Below are 26670 nucleotides of genomic sequence, written 5' to 3'. Positions count from 1 at the left end.
TTAGGTTATCCTTTGTGCTCCATACCTGATGGAGAGTTCTTTTAGGATAAAGCATGCAGATTACCAATACAATGCAACAGACATGTTATAGAATCCTTTTTCTTCATTCACATCAATAATGTCTATCTCCTCTCTGTCTAGAAGGAACTTCTCATGGTCACAGAAATAATCAAGGCACCAACTTAGAGCTCAAGTTTGGAATACAGATCTACTCAGTTTTAATTTTTAAACAACCATAAAATTGTTAGGATGCATGAAATAACTTATTCATTTCCTTTGGGGTTTAGCTTTTCTACTGATTTAATATTAATTATTACATAGCTTATTCCCTAACTAAAAGTATACCTTTGTGATTATCACTTCTTCAAATATTTTTTATTAAGGTAGCTTGATTTACAAAGTTATTCATGATTAAGTATCAGGCATACTATGTTCTTACACCAATCCCATCACTACTGTCCACTTCCTTACATTAATGTCCCCAGTTTCCCTACAACCTGCCAGACTGCCTTTATGACAGGGACTTAAAAATTTAGGCACTGTGGTTTACAAAACTGTTACTGATAGTTTTTCATGCACAACACATTTCAGATTGCCATCACTTCTGTGTTTTAAGACTCCTTGCATTAAAAGTTGAGATCAGAAATTCTCATTTAAAAGATGTTGGAGTAAAATATTTCAAGTATTTAGCATGGTATTAGAAGTATTTCTTCATGGCACCTTATATATATTTATGCATGTGGGCGTAAACAAAACAGTATTTTAATAATCATAAATAAGAATATATCTTTCTGATGCCTTAATTAAAGGTTAAAATTTTGATGCATCAAATTTGAAAGTGTTTTGCAAAATTAATCAAACAGCCTTCTAAGGAAGGATTTTTTGGCAGGAGTAAATATTTTACCAGAACCTTTTTTGTGGAGGGATTTCAGTGGAGGCTTTTTCAAAGGTAGTGCTCTTTTGGGGGTTTGCAATGCTCTCGCTATCTCCACATGCTCATTGCAGTAATACTTGTTGCTTCCTTCTGACAGCTGGATGAGTGTGCGCTCTGCCAGATCCATACACTGGGCATGGACCCAGTGTCCATCTCCATGAGAGCAGTAGATCATAGCAGGTTTGTTGAGCTCAGTTGAATAAAATGGTACCCAGGTGTTAATGTCCACATCACAAGTAGAGCAGCAGGTAATCCAGTAGCCTGTCTCTGACTCATCTTCCTCATCATCTTCATTATAGGCATCAAATTCATCATCACCATCAAAACTATATGCTTCTGCACTAAAACAAAATTCTTCAGAATCTTCAAAGGGAGTGGAGTCGCCTGGGTCTTCTGTTGATGTCTGACTATTTGTGAGTGCTTTTTGATCCTCATTCACATCATCCTCAGCACATTTCAACATGTAGAAATAGTAAGCTTCTGAAACTGCCTGCTTATTGTCTCCTGGAATGCCGAAGAAGACAGTTCCATTTCCCATGTTGCTTCCAAACCATATCTTGCTGTGCTTAATATCCGGGGTCCAGTCTGGAGTCTCCATCTCACTAATTTCTATCTTGTTATCCTCTAAAGACACGATATTGCAAACCATTCTTTTTTGATTTTCGAGTTGATAACCACCAACAATAATAAATTCATCATTGCTTGTTTGAGTCAGTATTGCGCTGGAAACTGAGATTCCTCCTGGCAAGACTGTGCAATTCACAGCTGGGCTACCCAGGGGCAGATCAACCTTTATTCTGTACAGGTTGGCTGGGCGAATGTTATTGGAAAGTGAATGTCCTCCTAAAATATAAACGGTATCTTTTCTGGCAATTGAGACATGAAAAGATAGTCCATCTTGAAGTTCTGGAAGAATGTATGATGTAGAGCATCCAAATTCAAAATCCACTAAGAAAACATGAGGTGGGCAGTCTGCCACAGTATTCCATTTTTCTGTGATTCTTTGTGCAGAAGGCATGTACGAGCGCCCTCCAAAGAGAACACCCATAGTTTTGCCTCGACTATATACCATATCAATGGAATGACCATATCTGGCTTCAGGAATATCTCCTACTAAGTCTTTCTCTGTACAGCAAAAAGTAACTTTTTTGTTGTTCTTGCAAACAACAGATATGATATATATCTTATCTGAAAGCTCATTGTTTGGTGTTTTCCCTCCATGAATGATGTATTGATGTTTTTCAGACTCCAGGTTGCCTTTGAATAGACAAATGGCTGGGTAGCGAAGAGGAGGTAGGTAGCAGGAATCCTTGGAGAAAAATGCAGGCTTCAGCTTTAGATTGTTATGCTTTACATCAAAATGGAATACTCCAGTGGGGCAGGATCTCTTGGGCCAACCTTTTTGACCAAAGAAAAAAACTTGCCCATCAAAATTCATCAGTGAGAAGCCTGGTTGAATTAAGGCCATGCTATTACTTACTGTTACCATCTGCAGGGACATGGTTTCTGATGTGTTTAGGTCTTTTATCTGAAAATATTTAAGAAAAAAGTCATTTAGATGACTTTTTTGGCTCTTTCTTTCTTTCTTTCTTTCTTTCTTTCTTTCTTTATTACTTTGAGATATACAATTAAAAAGTTATTCATGGTTCCAATACCCATCCCTTCAAACTCCCCACCACCGTAGGAATTCTTCATATAAATCACTATGCTGAGATTCCTTCTCAGGTTAAAAAACATTACGGAAAAACAGGTTCTCCCACAAGCTTAACAGAGGGACAGAATTAGCCAAACACAGGAACAGAATTAAGCAAAACACAGAAAGCCAGGAAAGCAAAGAGCCCCAGAACCTTTCTACCTAATTACAATCTAAGCAGCTGGGTCATGTTTCAGAAACGGACTGCCTGCCCGTAGATTTCTGGGAAGTGTAGTCCGTTTTTCTTAACAATTCACTACTTATTAGCAGAAAGAACTACACTTCCCAGGAAGCTGTTTCCCTTGGGCACGTCTTGGCTCCAATAGTTTATTATTCCGGAAAAGGAGTCTCCCCCCCCACCCCCCCAATCCCCCCACCCCAGATGTCTCAGTCCAGGACACTCAAAAGTGCGAAGTGACTGGATGGGAGCCAAGGCGGAAAAGTGGGGAATGGGAGGTGAGAGTGTCCGCAGACCCCACATCCGGGTTCCGGGAGGGCTGCAGCACCTGGAGGTGCGCCTGGGTGGCCGGCGCCTTTCCCTGAGACACTTAAGGAGTGACCCAGTAGGGAAAGTGGCGTTGCCTGGAAACAGCAGGAGGAAGGGACGCCGGGGCTCGCAACTCCCGAGCATCCTTCAGTTGCTGGGGGCTGGATGGGACGGCGGTTGCTGGGATATAGGTGGGGTGGCGTTAAAGGGGGCATCAGTTTTTCCAAAAACGACGACAAAATCGTAAGCTCCGTTTCCGAATACTTCAAGTGTAGGGGAAAAACAACTCGATAATACCACTCACCACTCTTGCAGGTGCTCTTGCCCGTGTTTTTAGGGTTCTCTAGGCAAGCAGGAGTTTCTAAACACCTTTCCCCGCCTCCTTCTATCCCTCCCTCTTCCCTTTCCCACTTTGTTCGCCTGCTTTCTGCATAATAATCACTGGCTACTATTTTAGATGCCTCTTTTAGCCCTATGCACCTAAAAGAATTCTTTAGTAGTGTAGGAAACGGGCACTAAGCAGAGAGGCGCGACGTTTATTTGAGATTTAATATTTGTATTATGTATTTTAAGCTAGAGATTTAGGAGGTGGTGTCAGCTTGATACTTTATTTGGTTTTTATTCGTACTTACCTTCGATAAAAGGAGCCTTGATGAGAAATACACTCCCTGTTTGCAGAGTGATGTCCTAGCATCAAAGGCTAAAAAAAAAAAAAAGATACCACAAATTCCTTGACTGTTACAACTACAACAGTAAAGTGCAGTAAAGTGTTAATGTTTAAAACAGCTTATAAACAGTATAAACAGTGTAGACATTAAGTTTAGAACTTGGTTAAGAGGAATGTGAATTATGAAGGCTGGCTGGCTGTGCGCATGTACATACTAGGCTGCATCTGTGTTATTATTTTTCTCATCAGTAATAAGAGCTCATTTTTTCTCTCTCACAAGTTGATGTAAGTTACAGGTAGTTCATACACATAAGACTTTTAGAGCATGGCTTCTACTAGTTGTGGGATAGTTCTTATGATTATGCTCAAGTAATTATATAATATGTGATAGTAATAATATTAGTATTAATTAGTATTGATAATATTACTGTTATACTAATAGTAGAAATACCAGTCACAACAGATGCTATTTATCATGTTGTGGATGATTAGAATGGCTGCAGGATCTCTGAATCTGCTTAGTGGGTACAGATGGATGATTTTTTTTTCAATCAGTGAGAATTTGAGAAGCATATGCCATGCAGGTGTTGGTGCAGGAAATATTCCTCTGATCCCTCATTAAGTATGCAGACTCAGTACTTGGTTTGTCTAAGTCTAAATCGAAATCTAAGTCTGAAATAAAATTATTTTATTTATTTTTCTTAGCTGAAAATGGGAATAATATTACTATTGCATTCTTCATTGGGTTGTTTGAGGAATAAGGTGGTCAATCAAATAGTACAGTGCCTGGCATATAAAAAGTATTCAATGAATGTTAACTGATACCTAATTAATTTTTATCCTCCCTGTGGAAGTTCCTTGAACCATTTAGAGTCCATGGTTACTTTAATGAGATGTTGGTGGGGTGCAGTGCCTTGAAGCACTCCTGTAGGTCAGAAGTTAATGGTGAATATTTTCTTATTATCTTTCATTTACTTGAGAGATTTTTCAAGGTGTGCTATTTTAATGAGTATTCTGTGGGATATTAAACTAAGTGATGGAACAGTGAATGGGGAAGGTTCCTACTAATGTTATGAAAGTACATCTCTCCTTCTGACCTTGGTGGCTTACAGGTTCAGTATTTTGTCCTGCTTATGAAGTATGTAGACAAATGTTTCTTTCATTTTTGGCCTATTCAAGGATACATAAGGGAAGGCATCTGTGCAGGTAAGAAAATGTTCTCCTATGATACTAAAAGGAAACATTGTACCTTCATTCAGTCAAAATGCAGTTACACTCATCATGATGTATGATGTTTGTCAGAGTTGCCTTCTTTTGGGTGGAGGAAGTGAGAAGTCAAACCTGCTTTTTAAACTCCTGCGAGGACTGTTACAGGGATATAAAGGGAGCCATAACCCAAGGGATAAACATACACATAGATGATGTTACCCCTCCAGCCCCCACCCTCCTAGGGCCACACCTGATGATGCTCAGGGGACCATTTGGGATGCCAAGCATTGAACCCAGGTCAGCTGCGTGCAAGATAAATACTCTGCCCACTGTACTAAATCAGAAAACTTCAAAAACTAAAAAAGTCCTCATTAGTAGCTTTTGACGTATTATTTTAAGGTTCTTCATTTTAAGGTTGCCAGAGGGTTTTGGCTTTTTTTTTTTTTTTTGTTAGTGAACACATGATGATTGTTAGATTAAACAGAAACATTTTCTTGGGCAATACATAAAGAGTATTATAATTTTTATAGTTTCATCCATAAAGATTTCTGATTTCTTGGCCAGGCTTCTCCAGATGATAATCTGCTATTAACTCACATCATAATTTTGAAGCCCTAAAGATGGTGGCAATTTTTATTACTGTTAAGATGAATTAGATCCTCTCATAATACTCTCCAGCAACTTAATTTTTGGATTATTCACTTTAAAGCCCTACTGATTTATATATTTGAAGAATAATCAGACCATTAGACCATTTCCCCATTATTTCCCACATCTCTCTAAGTTTCTGAGACATTTGCTTGACTAGCTTAAATATGTTTCCACTGATTTAAAATATGACATATCTTCTTTGGCTTTAATATAAGTGTATTAAATCATTTGTTTTTTAAAAATAGTTTTAAAAAGCTTATACTAGAACTAAAATAATCCAGTCAATTATTTTTCTTTAAATAGGCTAGATAAAAACAGGTAGATTTTGAAAAAGTCGACACTTCTTCAACCGAAAGAAGTTTCAAAGTCAGCACATAAAAGATTCTTTTAAAAAGACAGATATATCGGGCCAGCAGTTATACAATTTTCCCAGCCCCGTGCTAACAACCTGCAGTAAGGTGATTTTCATTTATTCTCTGTGAAGCCAGGCCACAGCTGAGACTCAAAAGAGGGCTAACGGTGTAAGGTCTGGGTTTGTACGTTCCTGTGTCTGAACTGACTTTTTTCTTTCTTTCCAAAGAAAGTTACTGTACTCTGGACATTTCTTACTCATCAGTGTTGCTCATGTTTTCCTGACTGGTCCCAAATAGCTCATATTCTCTATAGTTCATATCCTCCGGTTACTGCTGTCATTGAATGCTCGAATTAATACTCTCTTGCAAAATCAGGTTACCACACTATTTTTTCTTTCTTTTTTTTTTTTTTACTGGCAGTGAAACCAGGAAATCAGGATTAGGTAGTCTTCCTGATTCTTAGGCTAGCTCAGCATTTATGCCATTGAGCTAAGTCCATGAACTCTGATGCTACGGGAGTTAAATTTTGTTTGTTTGTTTTTGTTTTGGATCACACCTGGCAATGCTCAGGGGTAATTCCTAGGTCTGCACTTAGAAATTACTCCTGGCAGTGCTGGGGGAACCATGTGGGATGCCAGGGATTGAACTCTGGTTGACTATGTGTGAGGCAAAAGCTCTACCTGCTGTACTTTTGCTCCAGCCCAGAATTAAAGTTTTGCAGCACTCCTAAGACCAAAAAGTCCCACAGTCTCCATATTCTCCATCAACCCTTTCTCACCTGGATACCCAGTCCAGCGGTACTAACACATTGCTGGAGCAGGGAGGCCAAATTTACACATGTAAGCTTCCATCTTTTAAAAGCTTTGTTAGAAATGAAAGGTATTGGACCTACCTGCAGGTCAGAGGGGCTGCTCAGTCCCTCTCTGAATCTTTGCAGCTAACCCAGGCACTAAATGTCAGCTTTTGCAAGGGAAAGTCACTGCCCAGTCTTACTGGCAAGCAGAAGGCAGGAGAGAGAGAGTCTGTGTCTGCCTACAGATGTTCAGAGACAGGCGTCTAGTGGGAGTAACTGACTGTGACCTCTTTTTTTAAATTTTTTCTTTAGATGGTTGAGGGAGATAGACACCAGAATGTGCCCTCAAGATTTAACTATTTCCTTACTGGTGGGAAACATAAACACAACCCACTACTATTCTTCTGCTATGACACACAAAAATTGTTGAAATCTGAATGATACTACGATATTTTTATTGAAAACATTTTAGAAAAACAATAAAATGAATGCAACTGTGATTCCAGTAGATACTCTCGGGACTTTCATGGGAAATTGTTTTTCCTAAAGCAGAGATTATTTATACTAATGTCCATCATTTTGTCTGCAGATTGCTCTTCAGTGGTCCCGTAAAAAGCAAGATTTAGAAGGAAATAATTTTTAGAGGCTCACTTCCAGCTTTGTGTTAAGGGGTTGCTTGGTTATACTATACTCTGCAATGCTTCAGAAAATGGTCTTTGGTATCAAGGCCATCCATCCATCTAATTTCCTCTGCCAGCTCTGCCATTTTTCTATATAAAGTAGGCACAGTCCTTAGCGGTTTCTGTGTCTCTGAGATGGGGTAAAGAAGATACTCATTGTGGTGCCAGAGCAATAGTACAGCAGATACGGCATGTACCTTGCATGCGGCTGATCCAGGTTCAATCCCTGGCATCCCATATAGTCCCCCAAGTACTGCCAGGAGTAATTCCTGAGTGTGTAGCCAGGAGTAACCCCTGAGCATTGTTGGGTGTGACCCAATAAAAAGCAAAAAACAAACAAATACCGAAGATACTCATTGCAAAAGACTTGCAGAAATATTAATTGAATTGATAACTTTTAAAGTGCTGAGCCATGGAAGATAACCCCCTTTTGTTTTCATGACAAAAACTATGTTGATAGACTTTCTTGTTCCTTCAAAGTTTTATAAGCTAGGGAAGGATAAAGCAAAGGATTCAGAACATTTTTCAAGAGCTGACTTTATTTTAGATAGGTTTTAATTTTCAGAGCAGTTTTTTCTTTTTCTTTTTTTTTTTTTTTTTTTTTTTTTTTGCTTTTTGGGTCACACCGGGTGATACACAGGGGTTATTCCTGGCTCTTTCACTCAGGAATTACTCCTGGCAGTGCTCGGTGGACCATATGGGATGCTGGGAAACGAATCCAGGTCGGCCACGTGCAAGGCAAATGCCCTACCCACTGTGCTATCACTCCAGCCCCCAGAACATTTTTAAGTTCATAGCAACAGGTAGAAGGCCTAGGGCTTTTCCAAATGCCTCACCCTTCCTTGCAACTCTTGCATACCTTCTCAGTTATCAGTATCCTTAACACAGGTATATTCAGTACAGTGATGAACTTACATTGACACATCGTTATCACTCAAAGTCTATAGTTTGCATAAAGACTCCCTGGTGGTGTACATTCTATGGATTTGGTCAGATCTGTAGAATCCATACTTGTCATACACGTATTTGTTGTTGTTGCAGCACATAAAATAACTTTATTAGCTTCTCCCCCTCCACACCCCCCCCCCCCCCCCACCTCTGGCAAAGCCTGTGTTTTCTCTTGAACACATTTTTTTCTTGCTCTCTCCTTTCACAGTTCTCTAAGGGAAGTTTCTTTAAATAAAAATTATTTTGCTTGACTGAAAAAAACCCCAATGAAATAGTTTCACTGTCCTCACAGTACTCTTTACTACATATATTGGTATCTTGGACTGTTTCATTTTTATTGTTTCCACATTTTATATTTTCTAGAATTTCATATAGTTGGGATCAAATGTTATATAGCCTTTCAGATTGGCTTCTTCTAGTAATGTGCACTTATGTTTCCTCTACATGCTTTTATAGCTTGATTTTATTTTTAGTGCTGTCTAGTGTTCCATTGTATTGATGTTACCATAGTTATATTTACTTATATTCCTATTGAAGGCTATCTTAGTTGATTTAGTCTTTTGGCTGCTATAAGCATTCTTTTTCAGTTTTCAATGTGAATATAAGTTTTCAACTTCTTGGGTAAATATCAAGGTGCACAATTTGTAGGTCATATGATAGTTTGTTCAATGTTGAGGAGAACCATTAGACTGTCTTTGATAGTGACAGTACTATTTTGTCATACCATTCTGGATTTTGGCCACTCTAATAGATACATAATGTTTTCTTATTTTGATTTGCATTTTCTTTTGTGACTCTCAGTATGAAGTGTTTGCATCTGTATGTTTTCTTTGCTGAGGTACCTGTTAAAGTCTTTATCCCTTTGTCCTGCCTTAAAAATTGTGTTGTTGCTAATTTTAAGAGTTTTTTTTAGGGGCTGGAGCAATAGCACAGTGGGTATGGCGTTTGCCTTGCACGCGGCCAACCCAGGTTCGATTCCCAGCATCCCATATGGTCCCCTGAGCACCGCCAGGAATGATTCCTGAGTGCAAAGCCAGGAGTAACCCCTGAGCATCGCCGGGTGTGACCCAAAAACAAACAAACAAAAAAAAACAAAAAAAATTTTTTTTTATATAATTTGCACAGCCATTTTTTAAAATTACCATTACAATGGTAATTACCGTTACCATTACCAAATTACTTATTTTTTTAAATTACTATGAATTACATAAAGTTGGGCTGGAACGATAGCACAGCGAGTAGGGCGTCTGCCTTGCACACAGCCAACATCGCCGACCTGAGTTTGATTCCTCTGCCCCTCTTGGAGAGCCCGGCAAGCTACCGAGAGTATTCGATATGCCAGACACAGTAACAACAGTCTCCAATGGAGACATTACTAGGCCCGCTCGAGCAAATCGGTGATCAACGGGAGGGCCTTTACTTTACTTTTACTTTACATAAAGTTGATCATTCTTTATTGCATGTTTCATTTGCAGTATTTTTCCCAGTCTGTGGGTTTTTCCCCATTCTCTTCTATTTGTTCTTTATAGACCATGTGTGTATCACATATATATATATATATATATATATATATATATATATATATATTGTTTACCTTATCAGTTATTTTGTTGCATTTGGATTGTCTTTAATAGTATAGGTAAAAATCATTTAGTAGTCTTTAGTAGTATAGGTAAAAATCATTGCTGTGTCCAAGGTTTTATAGGTTTCTTCTGTTATAAGAGTTTCATAGTTTGTGGTACACATTTTATATCTATGATACACTTTGATTTAATTGTTTTGAAGGGTATACAAACTCTGTTTCCATTTTTTTTCTTTTTGGATCATACCTGGTGATGCACAGGGGTTTACTCTTGGCTTTGCACTTAGGAATTACTCCTGGCGGCTCTCGGGGAAACATAGAGGATGCTGGGAATTGAACCTGGGTTGGCTGAGTGCAAGGCAAATGCCCTACCCGTAGTGCTATCGCTCAGCCCCTCTCCATTCATTTTTTCCTCCTTTTGCATGTAGGTGTACACTTGTTCTTGTATGATTTGCTAAAAAGGCTATCTTTATTGAATTGTTATAATATTAGTTTACACTACCATGTATGTTTTAGGCACACAGTGTCATGTCTATTCAAAATATATGTTAGCACATCACCACGACCACCACTGAAGTACCACTGTCTCCATCATAGTCAGTTGGAGCCCATATGGACTTTGCCCTTTTGTTTTTTCTGGTACTTTCAGCTCTGTGATCGGAATCTAGAGTTTGTTTTAATTTGGTTTTGTCTGTTCATGTGCCTTGCTTTCCTTTTTGACATATGAGTGATATCATCTGTTATATTTCTTTTTTCTTTTAATTTATTGCACTTAGCTGACCCCCTCTAGTTTCATCTGTGTTTTTGCAAAAGGCAAGATTTCACTTTGAGAAGATTGTCATTGCTCCCTTTTGTATTGCTTGGACTTTTTCCTCAAAGATCTGTTAGCTGTATTTATCTCTATTTCTGCACTTTCTATTCTGTTCCATTGATCTATTTTTTTTCTCTTTTTTACAAATACTACATTGTTTTGATTACTATAATTGTTACGTGAAAAAATAGATGACCCCTTATGCTTAGTACCCAACTATAATATTTTTCATTTTATATATGTGCTGTATTCTAATTTTAATCCTCTTTCATATGTCACTGTCACTGTCCTCCCATTGTTCATCAATTTGCTCAAGCGGGCCCAGTAATGTCTCCATTTTTGAGACTTTGTTGTTACTGTGTTTGGCATATTGAATAAGTTACGGGAGCTTGCCAGACTTTGCTGTGTGGGCGAGATACTCTCGGTAGCTTGCTGGGCTCTCCGAGGGGGGTGGGGGGGTTTCTGTGCTCAGGGTGAGATAGTGTAGTGGGTAGGGCACTTGCCTCGCATGTGGCTGATGTGTTTGATCTCCAGCATCCCTTATCATTCCCCAAGCACCATCAGGCATGATCTGAGTGCAGAGCCAGATGTAAGCCCTGAGCACAGACCCCCCCCATCCCCCACCAAAAAAACAAAAAAAAACAAAAAACTAAGAAGCAGAAAGGTCTGGGTTTGAGTTTAGAGTCTCTGCCCAGTTACTAGCTGAATGACTTTAGTAAGCTTCAGTTTCTTAGTCTCCATCATGGGAGGTGATTCAGCCTTATTGTGAGAATTGTACTGTAACACTGTCCTGTTGTTCATCGATTTGCTCGAGCAGGCACCAGTAACGTCTCCATTGTGAGACTTGTTGTTACTGTTTTTGGCATATTGGATACGCCTTTGGGAGATTGCCAGGCTCTGCTGTGTGGGCGGGATACTCTCAGTAGCTTGCCAGGCTCTCTGAGAGGGGCGGAGGAACAGAACCTGGGTTGGCCACTTGCAAGGCAAATGCCCTACCCGCTGTGCTATAGCTCCAGCCCATTGTGAGAATTAATTGGTATAAATTGCATAGTACAGTGTACTCCGTATGTTTTGTTTTATGATGGTGATGCTATGTAGTTATATAGGAAATATATGTTACCCTTCTTTTTTATGCAAGAGTTTAGGATATTTTCTGGGTTGACTAAAAACACTTGGTGAATAGCATAGTTGCTTGGTTGATTGTCTTTGAAATGTTGATTCATCTTTTAAAAAGGCATCATAATTTCTCTAGCTACATCCATGATGATTTTTTTCTTTGTCTGCAAAAGAATATTGAATTATTTCCGTAACCTATTTATGGTGTTATATAATGATTATGATACTTGAAATTCTAGCGACAGTGACAGCGCTCATAAAGTTGACATATTGGATAACTCCACAGTAATAGCAAAGTAGGAAATGGAACACAGTGAGCATGGGTAGGTTTAGGCAAGTACTTTAGCCTTTGCATTTTTACCAGCACTAAAAAATAAGCAGTTTGTGGCATGACATTTAGCTGAATGTGTTAGTCGTTTTTTGAAGAAACTGGAAATTAGCAACACCTTTGGAAATGAGTTTTAAAACTCTGAGCCCTTGCTCTGCCATTAGGAGAACATTAAACTTTCTGTGCTCTCTCGTTCAGTCAAGGTCACACTCTACCAAAATGCACAGTATAGAAACTAAATATGAAATAGTTCTCAATATTTCCTGAACATTCACTGTGTAGACTCATGTGAAATTAGGGGAAAAAATATTGGAAACTGGTTTTACCCTTAGAGAACATATGTAGTAGAAAGATGAGGCAAATTTTAATTATGAATAAGCATTATTTACATTACTCCCACATTTACCCTTTAGAGTTCTTAGAAGTTCATCAAGAAGTCATAACTACAGGTCACAGAGCCCATTCTTAAGACTTGAGGCAGAATAAGAAAATGCAAACTGCCAATCTGTTGGTTCTTTTCTACCTTAAAGGAAAAAAAAATAGTGGGAAAATAGAGAATACAAGTTGGTGTAATTACAGAATAAAGTAATCTAAGTAATCTCCCCTACCCCCACCCCGGTCAGAGGAAATAAAGGAATTGAATATAGTGAGACAATAATTGAGTGAAAAGACAGCTTAATAGGAGAAAGAGAATGCTATGGAAGACAGCTTCAAGCTCATACTTTTATATTTCAGCTACTTAAGACCATAAGAATGAAATGACTTGACGAGGGTCACAGAGCTTAAGGGCAGTGCATGTGGCTGGGGTGAGGGAGAGTGGGGGGAATATCCTTCTGTGAATTAACGATCAAGTTTTCCAAGAAATGCAGTGCACCTTTCAGACACTTCCGTGTCCACTTGTCTGGAGAAATAAGTGATACTGTTGCCCAATGAGTTAATGTTTGAAATAAGGTTTGTGACAGCTTTTAGTCCTATTCATATAAGCACAGGCAGTTTTTAGTTTTTTTTTTTTCAAAAAAAGTGATTGCTTTTCAAGGAAAATTAATAATAGATAAACAGTGTCGAAAAGGAAGATGTTTGGCTTGTTGAATGAATCCCACATTCAACCACAACTGAAAATGGTAAAGAAGAGAAAAGAGGAAGGACAAGGAAATGTATAGAGGAAGCGATTTACAGTTAATATGATGGATTGTTAAGAGAACTCATGACAAGTGACTTGTCACTTTTCTTTAAAGCAGACCACTCAACCAGAATGACTGGTATTTTCATATGTTCTGTATTCTCCATTTTGAAGGGGATTTTTTTTCTTGTAAAATAAGATGGAAAAACAGTTCTGATACGTTTTACATGGAAAAAAGCCACTTAAGATTTTATTTTTAGAGAAGCAGGGGACTTGCATTTCTTACTTTCTATCTTTGAGTATAGAAATTATGTTGGCAAAAAAGAAATTATTTATATTAGGGCTCAAGGGATTGGAGTGTATGTTTCTTATATATGTCCCTTGGATTTAATCCATGGCACCCCATGGTCCCCAAACACTGCCGGGAGGTTACTCTTCCACCACCCCCAAAATAAATTATTTGTGTGTGTGTTATGTTGTGAACATTGAGACAACCTGACAAAAAAACAAAAAACAACAACAACAACCACCAAAAAAACAACTGCAAAATACTGAAAGAAGTTGTAAGTTAGGGATGTCTAGAATTACCTCTAAAATCTGTTTATTATTATTCCACAGTCATAGAGGTGTAGAATCAAAAATAACTGAGAAATGTCTTATTATTAAATAATATTAAAATAATATTTTATAAAAATAAAATATAAAAAATAATGTTAAAATATTATTTCTTCCAAGAGATTTTCAAATGAAAAGATTGATTTTATTTTACAATACCTGGAATTTTGAAACACTTGGAAATAAATTCCTGCAAGAAGAGGTGATTCACTTTGGTCTATGACTGCTTCTAAGTAACTTTGTAAGTTTTGCTTTCAAATAGGCCTTTTGGTATTCTCTGTTCTGTGAAGTAGGGATCAGGAAGTGGAGAGTAAGAGAGTCAGGGTAACTTTCATGGAGATTGGTGGAGTCACTGTTGTATAATGCAGATGAACTGTGCATTGATGGGCCATTGCATCCCATGTAAAGGTGGAATGACAATTGAGCTAGCAAATCTTGTATATTGGATTGCTACTGTGTTATCATAGCACTATAAAGTCGACTCAGAATCTCTGCCATTTATGGAGTCACTGCTTTATGAAAAAACTGAACTAATGTTCTTCAAGAAACTCACTGTTATTGCCTTCACTCACTGGTGTAGGTAGCTGATCACATTTCTGAGGATAAATTGGAAATGATTGCAGTATTGTCGATTTTTCTTCCTAAGTGTACTAGACTTGAGGCCAATTAATATTCTTGTATGAATTTTGTTAGGACTCAAGGTAGTTGTGTGATTACACACAGCTCTAAAGTTCTGAATTTAGAATTCAAATAAAGAAACAAAAATAGTCGTGGAAAGGTAATCATCCTTATTTTCAAAACAACGGATCTTCTGAAATTAATCAAAAAGAGGATGGAGAGGAAAGTCGAATGTTAACTTCACTTCTTTTTTGTTTAATGGAATTAATAACTGTATAATTGAAAACAATTTAATATTTGGTTGACCTGTCTCAGTGAGTGAGTGCAGACATTTCTGGATTGACTTAAATACCTTGGAGGAAGAATGTATTTTGGGCAAATAAAATTGATTTTATGTAATATGCTGATGAACAGCAAGGCTTCATGAATGATGGCCTCACGAAACCTTATTACGGTAGCCTGGATGGATAAACAGGAAAGAGAAACAAGTTTTTCAAGAGGAAAATTTCTGCTTAAACGTATAATTTTAAAGATTAGTATTATTCCCAACCTGCAGAACTTTCTGCTGGAGGAAAATAATCAACATGTCTGAGTTCAAACGTTTTGGTAAATTTTTTGTAATAATGTAATAATATTTTTCCCCTTAGATTATATTTTTCCTTAATTGATATACTCTTCTCTCCTCCACTTTTCAAACTTATAATTTTGAAATAATTATGGACTCACGAGATAAGACTAATTGACATATACAAGGAGATCCTATGAAATCTTGGTCCAGTCTTTAGCAATGTTAATGTCTTATAAAAACTAGAACATAAAATTGGGGGGCACTGGAACAATCCACAGAGCATATTTAGATTTCTCCCATTCTACACACACATTTATATATGTGTATGTAACTCAAATATATACACTTGTATAATCTGTCTCCACAATTCAGATACTCAGCTGTACTTCCATTGAAGTAACTCCTTGTATGGTAGATCCATCCCCATCTCTACTCCTCATCACTGATCTTGGCAACCACCTGTTCTCTGTCTGGAGAACTATGATATTTCACAAATGTTGCATTAATGAAGTCATGTATATTTATGTATTTTTTTAAAGATTGGCTTTTTTTCACTCAGTGAAATTTCTTTGAGATTCAACCATGATATTGTATAAATTACATAAATTAATAGTTTCTTTTTATTATAGACTAATATTTCATGGTATGAATGCTCCAGTTTATCCATACATTATTTAGAGCACAGCAAATAGTTTGTAGGATTTGATTATCATGAGTAAAGCTGCTATGAATATTCCAGTACAAGTTATTGCTTGGGTAGAAGTTTATTTTTCTGATATAAATGTCTATGAATGCAGTTGTTAGTTTGTGGGTCCATTTTTTGTTTTCAAAAGAACTTAAGAGCTAAATCATTTATGTGGTTGCCAGCAGTGTATGGCTTATCTATACTAGAAACTGCATTCTTGACAGATTTGGCGTTACTATCTCATTGTGATTTTAATTTTACATTTCTTCAGTGACTAATGATATCAAATGTATTTTCATATGAACTACCATTTAGATCCTCTGTTGAAATGTCTGTGCATGTCATTTATTTTAAATTGTACTTTTCTTTAATGTTGAGTTTGCTGTATATGTGATATATGAGTACTTTCTCTAAGCCCTTAATTTTTTTTTTATCTTAAGAGGATCTTTTATAGAAAATATTTGAATTTTTGATAATATTTATTACTTTTTTATCTTAAGAATCATGTCACCTTTTTTATGTCACTTTTTTGTTTTGGGGCCACATCCAGCGTTACAAAGGGTTTTTTTCTGGCTCACTCTTCAGGGATGACTCCTGGAGGTGCTGGGAGACAGATTTATAAAGCACCCACAAAATCAGCAAAAAAAATCCAATAGCCCTATCCAAAACTAAGAGGTGATGAAAAGCTCTTCTCCAAATAAGACATAATATGGATGGCTGATAGACTCATCATTATTTATTATTAGGGAAATGCAGACCAAAATAACAAAGATCATTTACACCAGTGAGAATGGCATCAAAAAGACCAGAAGTAGGTATGTCTTTGCTATGTTTTTTAAAAGGCTCTATGTTTATAGATACTTAGATTTTTAAAGATTTTGATTCAGTGCCTAGAATCAAACCTTAGCCTCCAATATGCCCAGCACACTCCAACCCTTTGAACCATATCTCTCTGGTTCTAGATCATGCTTTTGGTATCAAGCTTATCTAAAGCCTATCATAGCCTATCATAGCCTAAAGATTGTCTATGATTTGTTTTTTTGTTTTCTGTGTATTCTGTTTTGATGTATTTTAATTGTTTTTGTTCCTGTTACACTCTTCACTTAAAAACGTTCACTCAATTCTTATTGCGCTAATTTAAAAATAGTTATGAAGCAACAGCCCATCAGCACCATTCCTATTTCAGAAATGGAGGTCTGAATAGACAGGTAATGTTTTTTTCAGGAAGGAACTCAGTCTTCTGTGAAGGCATTTTCTGTGACATCTGTGTTCATGGTAACATATATTTGACTCCACAGTTTTTATTAGATACAAGTTTCAGTATTGTTGTCTTTTTCCATAAGGCAAAATTTTCTCAAGGCAAAAATACAGCAAAGACATACCTACTTCTGATCTTTTGGATATATGCCATTTTCACTGGTGAGAGATGATATATGTTTGTTATTTTGATTTTCATTTCCCTAATAATAAGTGACGATGAGTTTACCAGCCATCCATATGTCTTCTTTGGGATAGTCTTGTTTATCACCACTCTCTAGTTTTGGATAGGGTTATTGGATTTTTTTATTGTTGAGCTTTGTGGGTGCTTTATGCATTTTGGATATTAGCCCTTATCTGGTACATTGTGAGCAAATATTTTTTAATTCATTCTCTAGGGTGTCTTATGTTTCCTCATGGAAAACTTTTACATTTAATATAGTGCTATTTATTTTTCTTTTTATTGTATACGTCCCTGGAGTCAAATCATTGATGATGTGTGTCTTGTCCTTTTCCTGGAAAGGTTTGTCTGAGTTTTCTTAAGTTTATTTTATGGATTCTGATATAATCTTGAGGTCTTTAATCTTGAGGTCTTTAACTTTGATTTAACTTTTTTGAATGGTGTGAGAGATAGTTCCATTGTTTTTGCAAGTGGCCATCCAGTTTTCCCAGCGCCATTTGTTAAAGAATATTTCCTTGCTCTACTTCAAGTACTTAGCTCCTTTGTCATAGATTAGCTGCCCATAAATTTGATCATTTATTTTAGGACTCTTAATTCTGTTCTTTTGGCCTGTGATCCTGTCTTTATTCCAGTGTTAGTGGGTTGTGGTGAGAAAGGAACACTTGTTCACTGTTGGTGAGAATAATGCCTAATTCAACTTGTAAGGAAAGCAGTATGCAGATTTCTCAAAAAGGAAAAAAAGTACTAGAACACCCATACAAATCAGCAATACTAGTACTTGGCATCTACCCACTGTCCCCCAACATAAAACATTAATTTGAACAGATACATGCAGCCTGTATTCATTGCAACTTTAATATATGCTTCTATACACAGGCTATAGAAACAATTGAAATGTGAATAATGGGTGAATAATGAAGTTGTGGTGGAGGCCAGGCTGTACAGTAGGCAGGATATTTGCATGTGACCAACCGGGGTTTGATACCCAGCATCCCATATGGCCCCTGCCAGGAGTGATACCTGAGCACAAAGTGAAGAATAAGCCCTGACACCACTGGGTCTGGCTTCAAAATTAAAACAAACAAAGTTGTGGTATATCTACTCAGTGAAATACTATACAGCTATTTAAAAAGTTGAAATAATGCAATTTGTTACCATGTGGATGGAACTAGTGGGTATCATGTTCAGTAAAGTCATTCAGAAGGGAAGGGACAAATAGGAAATGATCTCTCTTGTGAGAAATATAAAGATGCATAGTAAGAGAGCAAAAAATAGCTATAGGGAATAAAATTGGAAAGTTGGTATACAGAATTTAGTGTACTGGGGTAGGGTGGGAAGAAGAGTGGCTGGGAGAGTCCTGGGAACACTGGTGGAGCAAAGTAGGCGCTCTGGTGGTGGGTGTGGTGTGCAAACATTGTAAGCATGAAACTGTCAGTCACAGTATTGTAAGTTATAGGATCTTAATAATAGTGGGAAAATATCTAACCCATTAAAAAAAGGCATGCTTACTTTCAATTTTTTTCATAAATGATAGTACAGCTTCTCTCAGCTAAAATTTTGTAGTCAACAGTCATTGTGTACTTCTGTTCACTCTAAGTGGATGACAGTACAGCTTCTCTCTTCTAAAGTTTTGTTGTTAACAATTATCTCTAAGACCGTCCTACTGCTTACCAAATGATGACTTTAATAATAACAGTACTGTATGTCTGAAACAATAGTGTTGTTGTTAAAAAAAAGTCCCTACAAAGAATAATGCCTCGGGAGATTTATATGAAAGTCTAGATGTTTATACTGTCAGTGTTTTTGGTGATTCCATGTTTTTAAAGTGTAGATAAGACTTCTTGAGAGAGTTTTAGATCTCGAAGTGCAGTGTATTCTTTAGTGCTAGAATTCGGTTTTATCTCATTCTGATACAATGTCCATTGAAGTGTAGAATAATTTTCTATTTCATATATATGCTAGCACAGTGGGTAGGGCATGCTATCCATGAAACACTGCTAACCCAGGTTTCATTCCTCCATCCCTCTTGGAGAGCCTGGCAAGCTACCGAGAGTATCCTGCCCGTACGGCAGAGCCTGGCAAGCTCCTCGTGGCATATTAGATATGCCAAAAACAGTATCACAATGGGGGCATTACTGGTGCCTGCTCGAGCAGATCGATGAACAATGGGAGGACGGTGCTACCTTGCAGTGCTATATATACATTTTACCTGCATACTTTCATTTATATTTATATTTTATATTTATATTTCATTTATATTTATAGTATATCAGTGCTATATATACATTTTACCTGCATACTTTCATTTATATTTTTTATATATTTTATAATATCTACTTTGCACCCAAGTTTTCTGTGTTGTTGGGATACATATATAGGCAGAGATATGGATTTATTCATCCAGGAAAATTAGAACTGCTGCTTTTTGCTTAATTTCAGCTGACTTCATGTATGCCTTGAAATTAATAATCAGAAACATCTAATTACTCTGTGTTTGATAGAGAATCAGAGAATAATGTTCAGCAATAGAAATGTTATTTGGCAAAATTCTTACCTAACTTTTTTTTCATTGATTCTCTTTGACTAGATGACCTTGAGATATCTCTCAACTCTGATCATTTCTGTCATTGGAATTTTTTTTCAGATCTAAAAGACATAAAAAAAAATAGAAGATACAAACTTTTTATAATTCAGTCAAGGAAAAAAATCAGTTCATACCATTTCTTTTCTGACATATAAATAAATCTGTACACTTACAATATAATTTGATTTTTTTGAGATTTGTCCATTTTCCTAAATATAAAAAGGACTCATCCTGTGAAGAACTAAGGTTGATGGTTTTATTTCCTTAGGCAAGGTATTATTTTGATCATATTCACTCTTACCTCTCAGCACAGCAGGAGATTTCTGTTGAGCAGAACTATGAAAATTGGAGCCAGTTGACTTTGATAGTTTCTACACAGGCTATCAAGTGTGATAAAAATGTGTTGTTTATTATTTTCAAGGGTCAAAATTTTTCTTTTTTGACAGATGTACAACTCAACAAGTATACTTTACAGATATACAATGCATAATTAAAAAGCTTATTATGTACTTTGAGAAGAGACTAATATTTCAAGGTTTACCACTCTTGCCTCTTAAAGTTGCATTTGTTTTTAGTAAGTGGCTTTTAGCAAGAACCTATAGATAAACGTCAAAGATGCTCAAAATCAGTGGTGATACTATATTTTATAATAATATCCTTTCAGTGATCTCAGAATGCGAACTGGATTTAGTGTTGTTTATTTATTGATAGAAAAATTTGTAGAGGACGTTGGCACATAATTGTTCCTCTCACTATGTCTTAGAGACTTGGTAAAAGGAGAACTCTGTTCTTAACCAAGCCCAAGCTCATGCTTTTCCTTTAATTGTGTTTAAGCAGAATGTAGCATTTCCCTTTGCTTCTGGAGGATTTAATTGTGGAAGTGTTGCTGATTTACCAGTAGATAATTATACATATTTACTTTTTATCACAATTTTTTTCTGGGTCTTTTGTGTAGCATGCTAAACTTAAAACAGAAAAACCAAATAGAACACAAAGAAGTCTATTATCTAGTCTCAAATTTTTTTTTAAAGAAAAGTACTTTTTGATAAAACACAATAGATGAATGGTAACTGAAGATTATGCTTCCTACTAGAAAACCACTAGGATTTGCATAAACCACTGGAGTGTAAATGATTATGATTAATGATTATATGGTCTGTCAGTCCCTGGGGACTTTTAACATTAGGTGATTTTAGTTTTATAGATAAGAAAAACTTCCAACTTTGAAGGTAAGCATTTGTTAAATTCTTTGGATAATGATAATTGGTGAAACTGGACTTCCCAACAGTTTCCTCCATCCTCACCCACTCACCCCCCAAATCAGTTAAGAACATAGCCTCCTCGTACTGGGATAACCACACAAAATGAAAGCCTCGAAGAATTTTGAATTCGTGCTTTGAACAGTCTGTCCATTACTTTTCTTTAGTAAAAAGTGAGTAGTGTTGAGTCTAGATCCTCAAAACAAATCAAATTGAGAATTGGAAAGAAGTCTTAAGAAATGTTTATTATCACTCTTAAAGAATCTTTCAGAAGTCATGTGCAGAAATATAAAAATTCAAACTGGCTCTTTCAGTTTGGGATTTGCTTGTTGAAGTAGATGACCCAGATGGTTTGAGGAAGACCCTGACATAATGGAGTGTTGGAATTTTGTGGGGTCCACTTCTGAAAAGCAGATTGACATTTTTCTAATTTTTCTAAGCACGTATCCTATGCTCAAAAAATAATAACCAACTTTGAGTGCTTTTATCATCATTATCTATCAACTGCAGGCATAATTTATTAAATTTTGGATTGGTGAAGGCTGGCGGTGTTGCAGATAAATTTGCATAAGCTGTAACTGATGGCTTTTCCAATATCTGATTTTTAGGTACGAATAGCCTGAAACAGATTCTTTTATTTTGAGTTGGTACACAGCTATGCTTTTTATTTTCAGCTGGTCTCCTCCCGCCCACCATGTTTCACCTAGAATTGTTTTATCTTTAGGTAATATCAATACCATAGAGTCAAGAGAGGTCCCTGTCTGTGTACCTCTTTGGGTAGGCAAAGGACAAAATTCTAAGTCTGATTAACAACTGTCACTATCATCTTTGCTAACATTTCATTTTTGTTTGTTTTGGGGCCACACCTGGTTGTCCTGAGGTCCTATTCCTGTATCTGTGCTTAGGGATCACTCCTGGCAGGCTCAGAGAACTTTATGGGGTGCTGGGGATTGAACCCTGGCTATAAGGCAAATACCCTACCAGCTGTACTATCTCTCTTTCCCCCATGATTCCTTATTTAAAACCGTTGGGGTTGGAAATGTTTGGAGTGTTCTGGGAGTGTATGTAGAAAGACAATTGATGCAAATTCTATCTGTCTCACACAAAATCTCAGTGAGTCTGGTAAAATACTTTAAAAGCAAGTTCAGAAGAAAAAAGCAAGTATTCCCTCTGAGAAATAGTCTCATTAAAAAGAATAAATAAAAACTATTAAGTACCTTCATGTTAGCTGAGAACAGGTATTATTGTTAAATGAGGTTAGAAGCATTTTTTTTTCTAACAGGCTTTTTGTTAAGTACCAAATAAAGTTCAGTAATGGGTAGATTTTTATTTTGAGTCACAAAAGGGAAGAAATGAAGTATGTTCTCTTCTAGCAATGCAATATTGAAAAATGCCTCTTTATATTATTCCCCAGTAGTTATATGGAAGGCTTTAGTAATTATTCTTTAGCTCTTCAGCTTTCTGTAGTAGGTTAATTCTAAACTAAGCAAGAATGAGATTTCTTACAGAGTGGATGGAATATTACAAGTAAAAAAGTTCAAACTGTGCCAAGGATTTACATATTACATCTTAGGCTGACAGTATAAACTGTCAGTGTGAAGGGTGCTACCAGCAGAAGAATGGGATTTTCAGCTATTGAATAGGAGTGCAATACTTAGAATGAGAAACTTAGATCTCATTATGTGTAGACCATATTTGAAGTCTTGTCCTAATTTCTACATGGCTTATTTTAAAAGCATGCGGTATGGTTAGTGAGAAGACTTTTTCAGGGAGATTGATCAGGAGGTGAAAATATTTGAAGTTATGTCACATAAGGTCACAGGTGAAGTGATTGGGCAGTTGTAGTTGGATGTTTTGCCAACTTTTAGCAATACTTGACTAAAGTACCTGTTCAAATCGGTTATTCTTTATTAGTATTGATTGACTGCTAGCCAATGCCATAACTTAAGCTATTAAGCATCTGGGATAAAACGATGAAAAGATGTGGATCTTGCCCTTAATGGGTGCCAGGTCTAATAACACAGAAATGAACACAACTATTCCTAAAGCAAGGCATTAAGAGACATTCTGACTAGCTCTCCCTGGGGCTAATGGGAGATGGATGACTAAACCCTTCAGAGAGAAACAAAATCTGTGCGGGGTTTTGAAAATGAAATTCTATTTCAGTGAATGAAATGAGAAGACTAAGAAAGGACAACATAGACTTTTCTAAGCATTTGAAAGGATGTCAGGTACACGTAGGACTAAAATTATTTACTACCATCCTATGGGGCTCAGGGGTAGTTGGGTTAGTGTACAGGGAGAGATATTTAGGCCCAGTTTTGGAGGGAGTCTTTAATGGAGCTTTCCTGAAGATTCTCTGGAATGTTCAGAGTTCTCAGTTGGTAGATACATTGGTGCTCAGACAGGTCCACTGTTAGGCAGCAGTAATGCAATAGCACAGGCATGAGTAAATGGTTATCACACAATGCAGAGGCTTAAGCTTGAGGAAGTGATTAAGGTCACAGGCCCTGGAATTAGGCTCCTAAGAATGGCAATTTTAACCTGCTGGCTGTTAACTGGGCAAGGGTTGTTAGGATTTTTGGTAGGTGCTGGGGGGTACTGGGGATTGAACCTCAGGTTTCACACATGAAAAGCAAGTGCTCTACCACTGTGCAATATCCCTAACCCTGCTTAAGTTGTATGAAGTTACCATTTAAGTGCTGAGAACAGGAGCCGGGGATGTGACTTAGGGACATGCCTTACACATGGTGTGTGATGATGGCCTAGTTTGACCCCTGATACTGCAAAGAGAAAAAAGCAAAACAAAACAAAACAAAACAACACCCCCCCCCCCACAAACAAAACAGAAACAAACCAGGAAAGTTCTCAGAATAGCACTTGTTTATCATGAGTTCTAAATAAATAGCTAATAAATGTTGACTAATACTTTTGGACACTGGTGGTGACACTGGGTTGGGATATTATATGCTTAAGGTGCATCTATCAATAACTTCATAAAGGATGGCTCTTTAATTCAACAAAACTTTTAAAAAATTGTTTTTGTCATTGGATGGATGAGAGGTTGACATATTCTGTGAAGGGTACCTCACTCAAAAAACTCGTCTATCTACTGCAATTTTGTGATGATATTCCAGTGAGTTAAGATGGAAATAGGGAAGCTGAAGCGAAATTCAGTTGTGGTTTTTAAGAAATTCAGCATTCAGAATTTGGGTAAAATTCTTATGTCTTAATGCAGAGTTTATTGCTCTATTGTCTTAATTTGTTCTTTTGGAGACTTGAACTCCTTCTGTCTCCCACCTTTAGTGTTTTCATAGACACTGGTGTCTTATTTTACTCTCTAGCTCATACTTTCCTTTGTCTCTTAGATAAAGTGGCCTTGTGAATAGGAATGCCTGCCCAGATATCTGCATTGGAGATCATGGGTGAAGAGCAATCAGTTGAAGATGTTCTCGAAAAGTTTGTCAGTTGTCATGAGCAAACCTATGAAGAATTTCTGAGCACTTTTACTCATCTTTTAAAAGGTAAAGTGGATGAAGCTGGGGAAACAGCTCAAAGAGCTTGAACACATGAAAGATTCTGGGGTTTAATCCCCAGCACCACATGGTCCCCTGAGGATAGGTATCACTGCTGCGATAGGTTCAGAGCATCTTGCCAAGAGTAACGTATGAGCATTACTAAGTATGGCTCAGAAAACAATAACAACAACAACAATAAAACAAGGGTGAAATGGAGAATTGGCTCTTTTATGGCATTTGAAGTCCAGAACAATTTTATTATGATCATATCTATCTTTGATGCCGTTCCAGACAGGCTAATTAATAAATAGTCACTCCATTTTCTTGACCAAGTAATTATCATCAGGGCAGCTTGCAACAGATACATATAAATAACCATATCGTAATACAACCAAGAGTTTTAGTCTGGAATCAAAGTCATTGAACTTGAGAATAGTCATTGAACCTGAGAAATCATTTAGTATTTTTTGGGGCTAGAGCGATAGCACAGCGGTTAGGGTGTTTGCCTTGCATGCAGCCAACTTGGATTCTATTCCCAGCATCCCATATGTTCCCCTGAGCACCGCCAGGAGCAATTCCTGAATGCAAAGCCAGGAGTAACCCCTGAGCATCACTGGGTGTGACCCAAAAAGCAAAAAAAAAAAATAATTAGTATTTTCTCATCGCTCAATTTTGAATACATATATGTTATCACTGGAGATTGTTAAAGCATATTTAAAACTTGAAAAAAAATACAATCTGCTGTATGCTGTGGCAGACACTGGCTACATTTGAATCCCAGCATTTGCCTCCAACGCTTCAGAGTCATTAGTGTGATGGTGGATTTACTGAATAAAGCAAGAATAAAGGGAGAATAAAGGTCTATAATTCAAAGGTTGATGGAAGTTAGTTGAGGTCATCAATGTGAGTATTTGTCAAGGGGACTTACAAAATGAGTGCGTGTTTGTGTTGTTGTAATGATAGTGATGTTATTGTTTCTACCCTTTAGACTAGAAATGAGAAACTCATTGTGATAGACCAAACCCCTATAGTGTGTTTACCCTACAGAGTGTTAATATTGTTTAATAGAGTCCCCATTTTAAATTTTGAATGTGTGTGTGTGTGTGTGTGTGTGTGTGTGTGTGTGCGTGCCTCTGCCGGTACCTTTATGCAGAGGAACAAAGGCGTGCGGGTCCAAGGGCTGAGATCTCCAAGCCTGCTCAGATTGGGGCTGAGCATCCTCCACCCAGATCCTCCAAATTCCAGTAGGCAGGGGTCACACCCACCAACTGGCCCCCTGGCACCATGTAATCCCATTAATAGCCAAGACCCAGAGACTATAAAACCCAGCTCCCGGAAGCGAGCGGCCGCGCAACACCTTATTATCTCATTCTTACTTTGGACAAAATGGCAGGCTACCGAATGTAACCTGCCCATACGGCAGAGTCTGGCAAACTCCCCGTGGTGTACCCAATATGCCAAATACCAGTAACAATGATGGGTCTTATTCTCCTAACCCTGGAAGAGCTTTTAGTATGGCACTTTTTAAAAAATCTCAGGGCTAGGACGAAGGAGACGTTACTGGGGCCTGCTCGAGGCAATCGACGAACAACAAGATGGTTGTGATCGTGATCGTGTGTGTGGGTGTGTGTGTGTGTGTGTGTGTGTGTGTGTGTGTGTTTTGAGTAAGGGAGAAACTATAACTTCTCTGTCAATTTCTGCTAGAACTTCAGAAGCTAAACAAACTCTGTGAGTTTGTCACCCTCTCTGGCGCTCACACTTTCTGAAAAATTGCATATAAATTGCCTGCTTCATTAATGTAAGTGGCCCCGGTAGTCATTTGAGTTTATCTTTCATCTTTGTTCTTGGTCCTGCTTCAGATTGCCTTTGGCTTGCTCAGAGACTTGTTCCTTTTGGGGTCATTGACCCTTTGGTTTCCATCTTTTTGGCACTCTTGAGAATACTGATGTTGGCGCCCACTCTAAATCATAGCTGGCGTCTAGGAATCTTGTTATTTGTAAAAGAACGTTTGGT

The 26670-nt window shown here is 37.3% G+C and overlaps 2 protein-coding genes across 2 annotated transcripts in view; one reads left to right on the top strand and one right to left on the bottom strand.

Annotated features, from left to right (window-relative positions):
- Nucleotides 1-851: 851 nt before the first annotated feature.
- Nucleotides 852-3807, bottom strand: RAG2 (recombination activating 2). The gene is made up of 2 exons (XM_056135751.1): nucleotides 3747-3807; nucleotides 852-2462 (listed from the first exon to the last, which is right to left on the bottom strand). The coding sequence occupies exon 2, from the start codon at nucleotides 2433-2435 to the stop codon at nucleotides 852-854; it is 1584 nt and encodes a 527-aa protein (XP_055991726.1). The 5' UTR covers nucleotides 2436-2462; nucleotides 3747-3807.
- Nucleotides 3030-26670, top strand: part of IFTAP (intraflagellar transport associated protein) — an 80213-nt gene continuing 56572 nt past the window's right edge. Inside the window, exons 1-2 of the mRNA XM_056135762.1 lie at nucleotides 3030-3083; nucleotides 24508-24663. Of these exons, the coding sequence (XP_055991737.1) occupies nucleotides 24531-24663 (133 nt within the window). The 5' untranslated portion in view covers nucleotides 3030-3083; nucleotides 24508-24530. The remainder of the gene's footprint in view (nucleotides 3084-24507; nucleotides 24664-26670) is intronic.

This window comes from Sorex fumeus, unplaced genomic scaffold (assembly GCF_029834395.1).
Source record: "Sorex fumeus unplaced genomic scaffold, SorFum_2.1 ptg000007l, whole genome shotgun sequence".
In the NCBI taxonomy this organism is placed as follows: Eukaryota; Metazoa; Chordata; class Mammalia; order Eulipotyphla; family Soricidae; genus Sorex; species Sorex fumeus.
Note: the sequence above shows the minus strand (reverse complement) of the source record. Positions and strands in the feature narration are given on the sequence as shown.

Coding starts and splice junctions, on each gene's coding strand:
- RAG2 (XM_056135751.1), bottom strand. CDS start 2,435: ATGTCCCTGCAGATGGTAACAGTAAGTAATAGCATGGCCTTAATTCAA.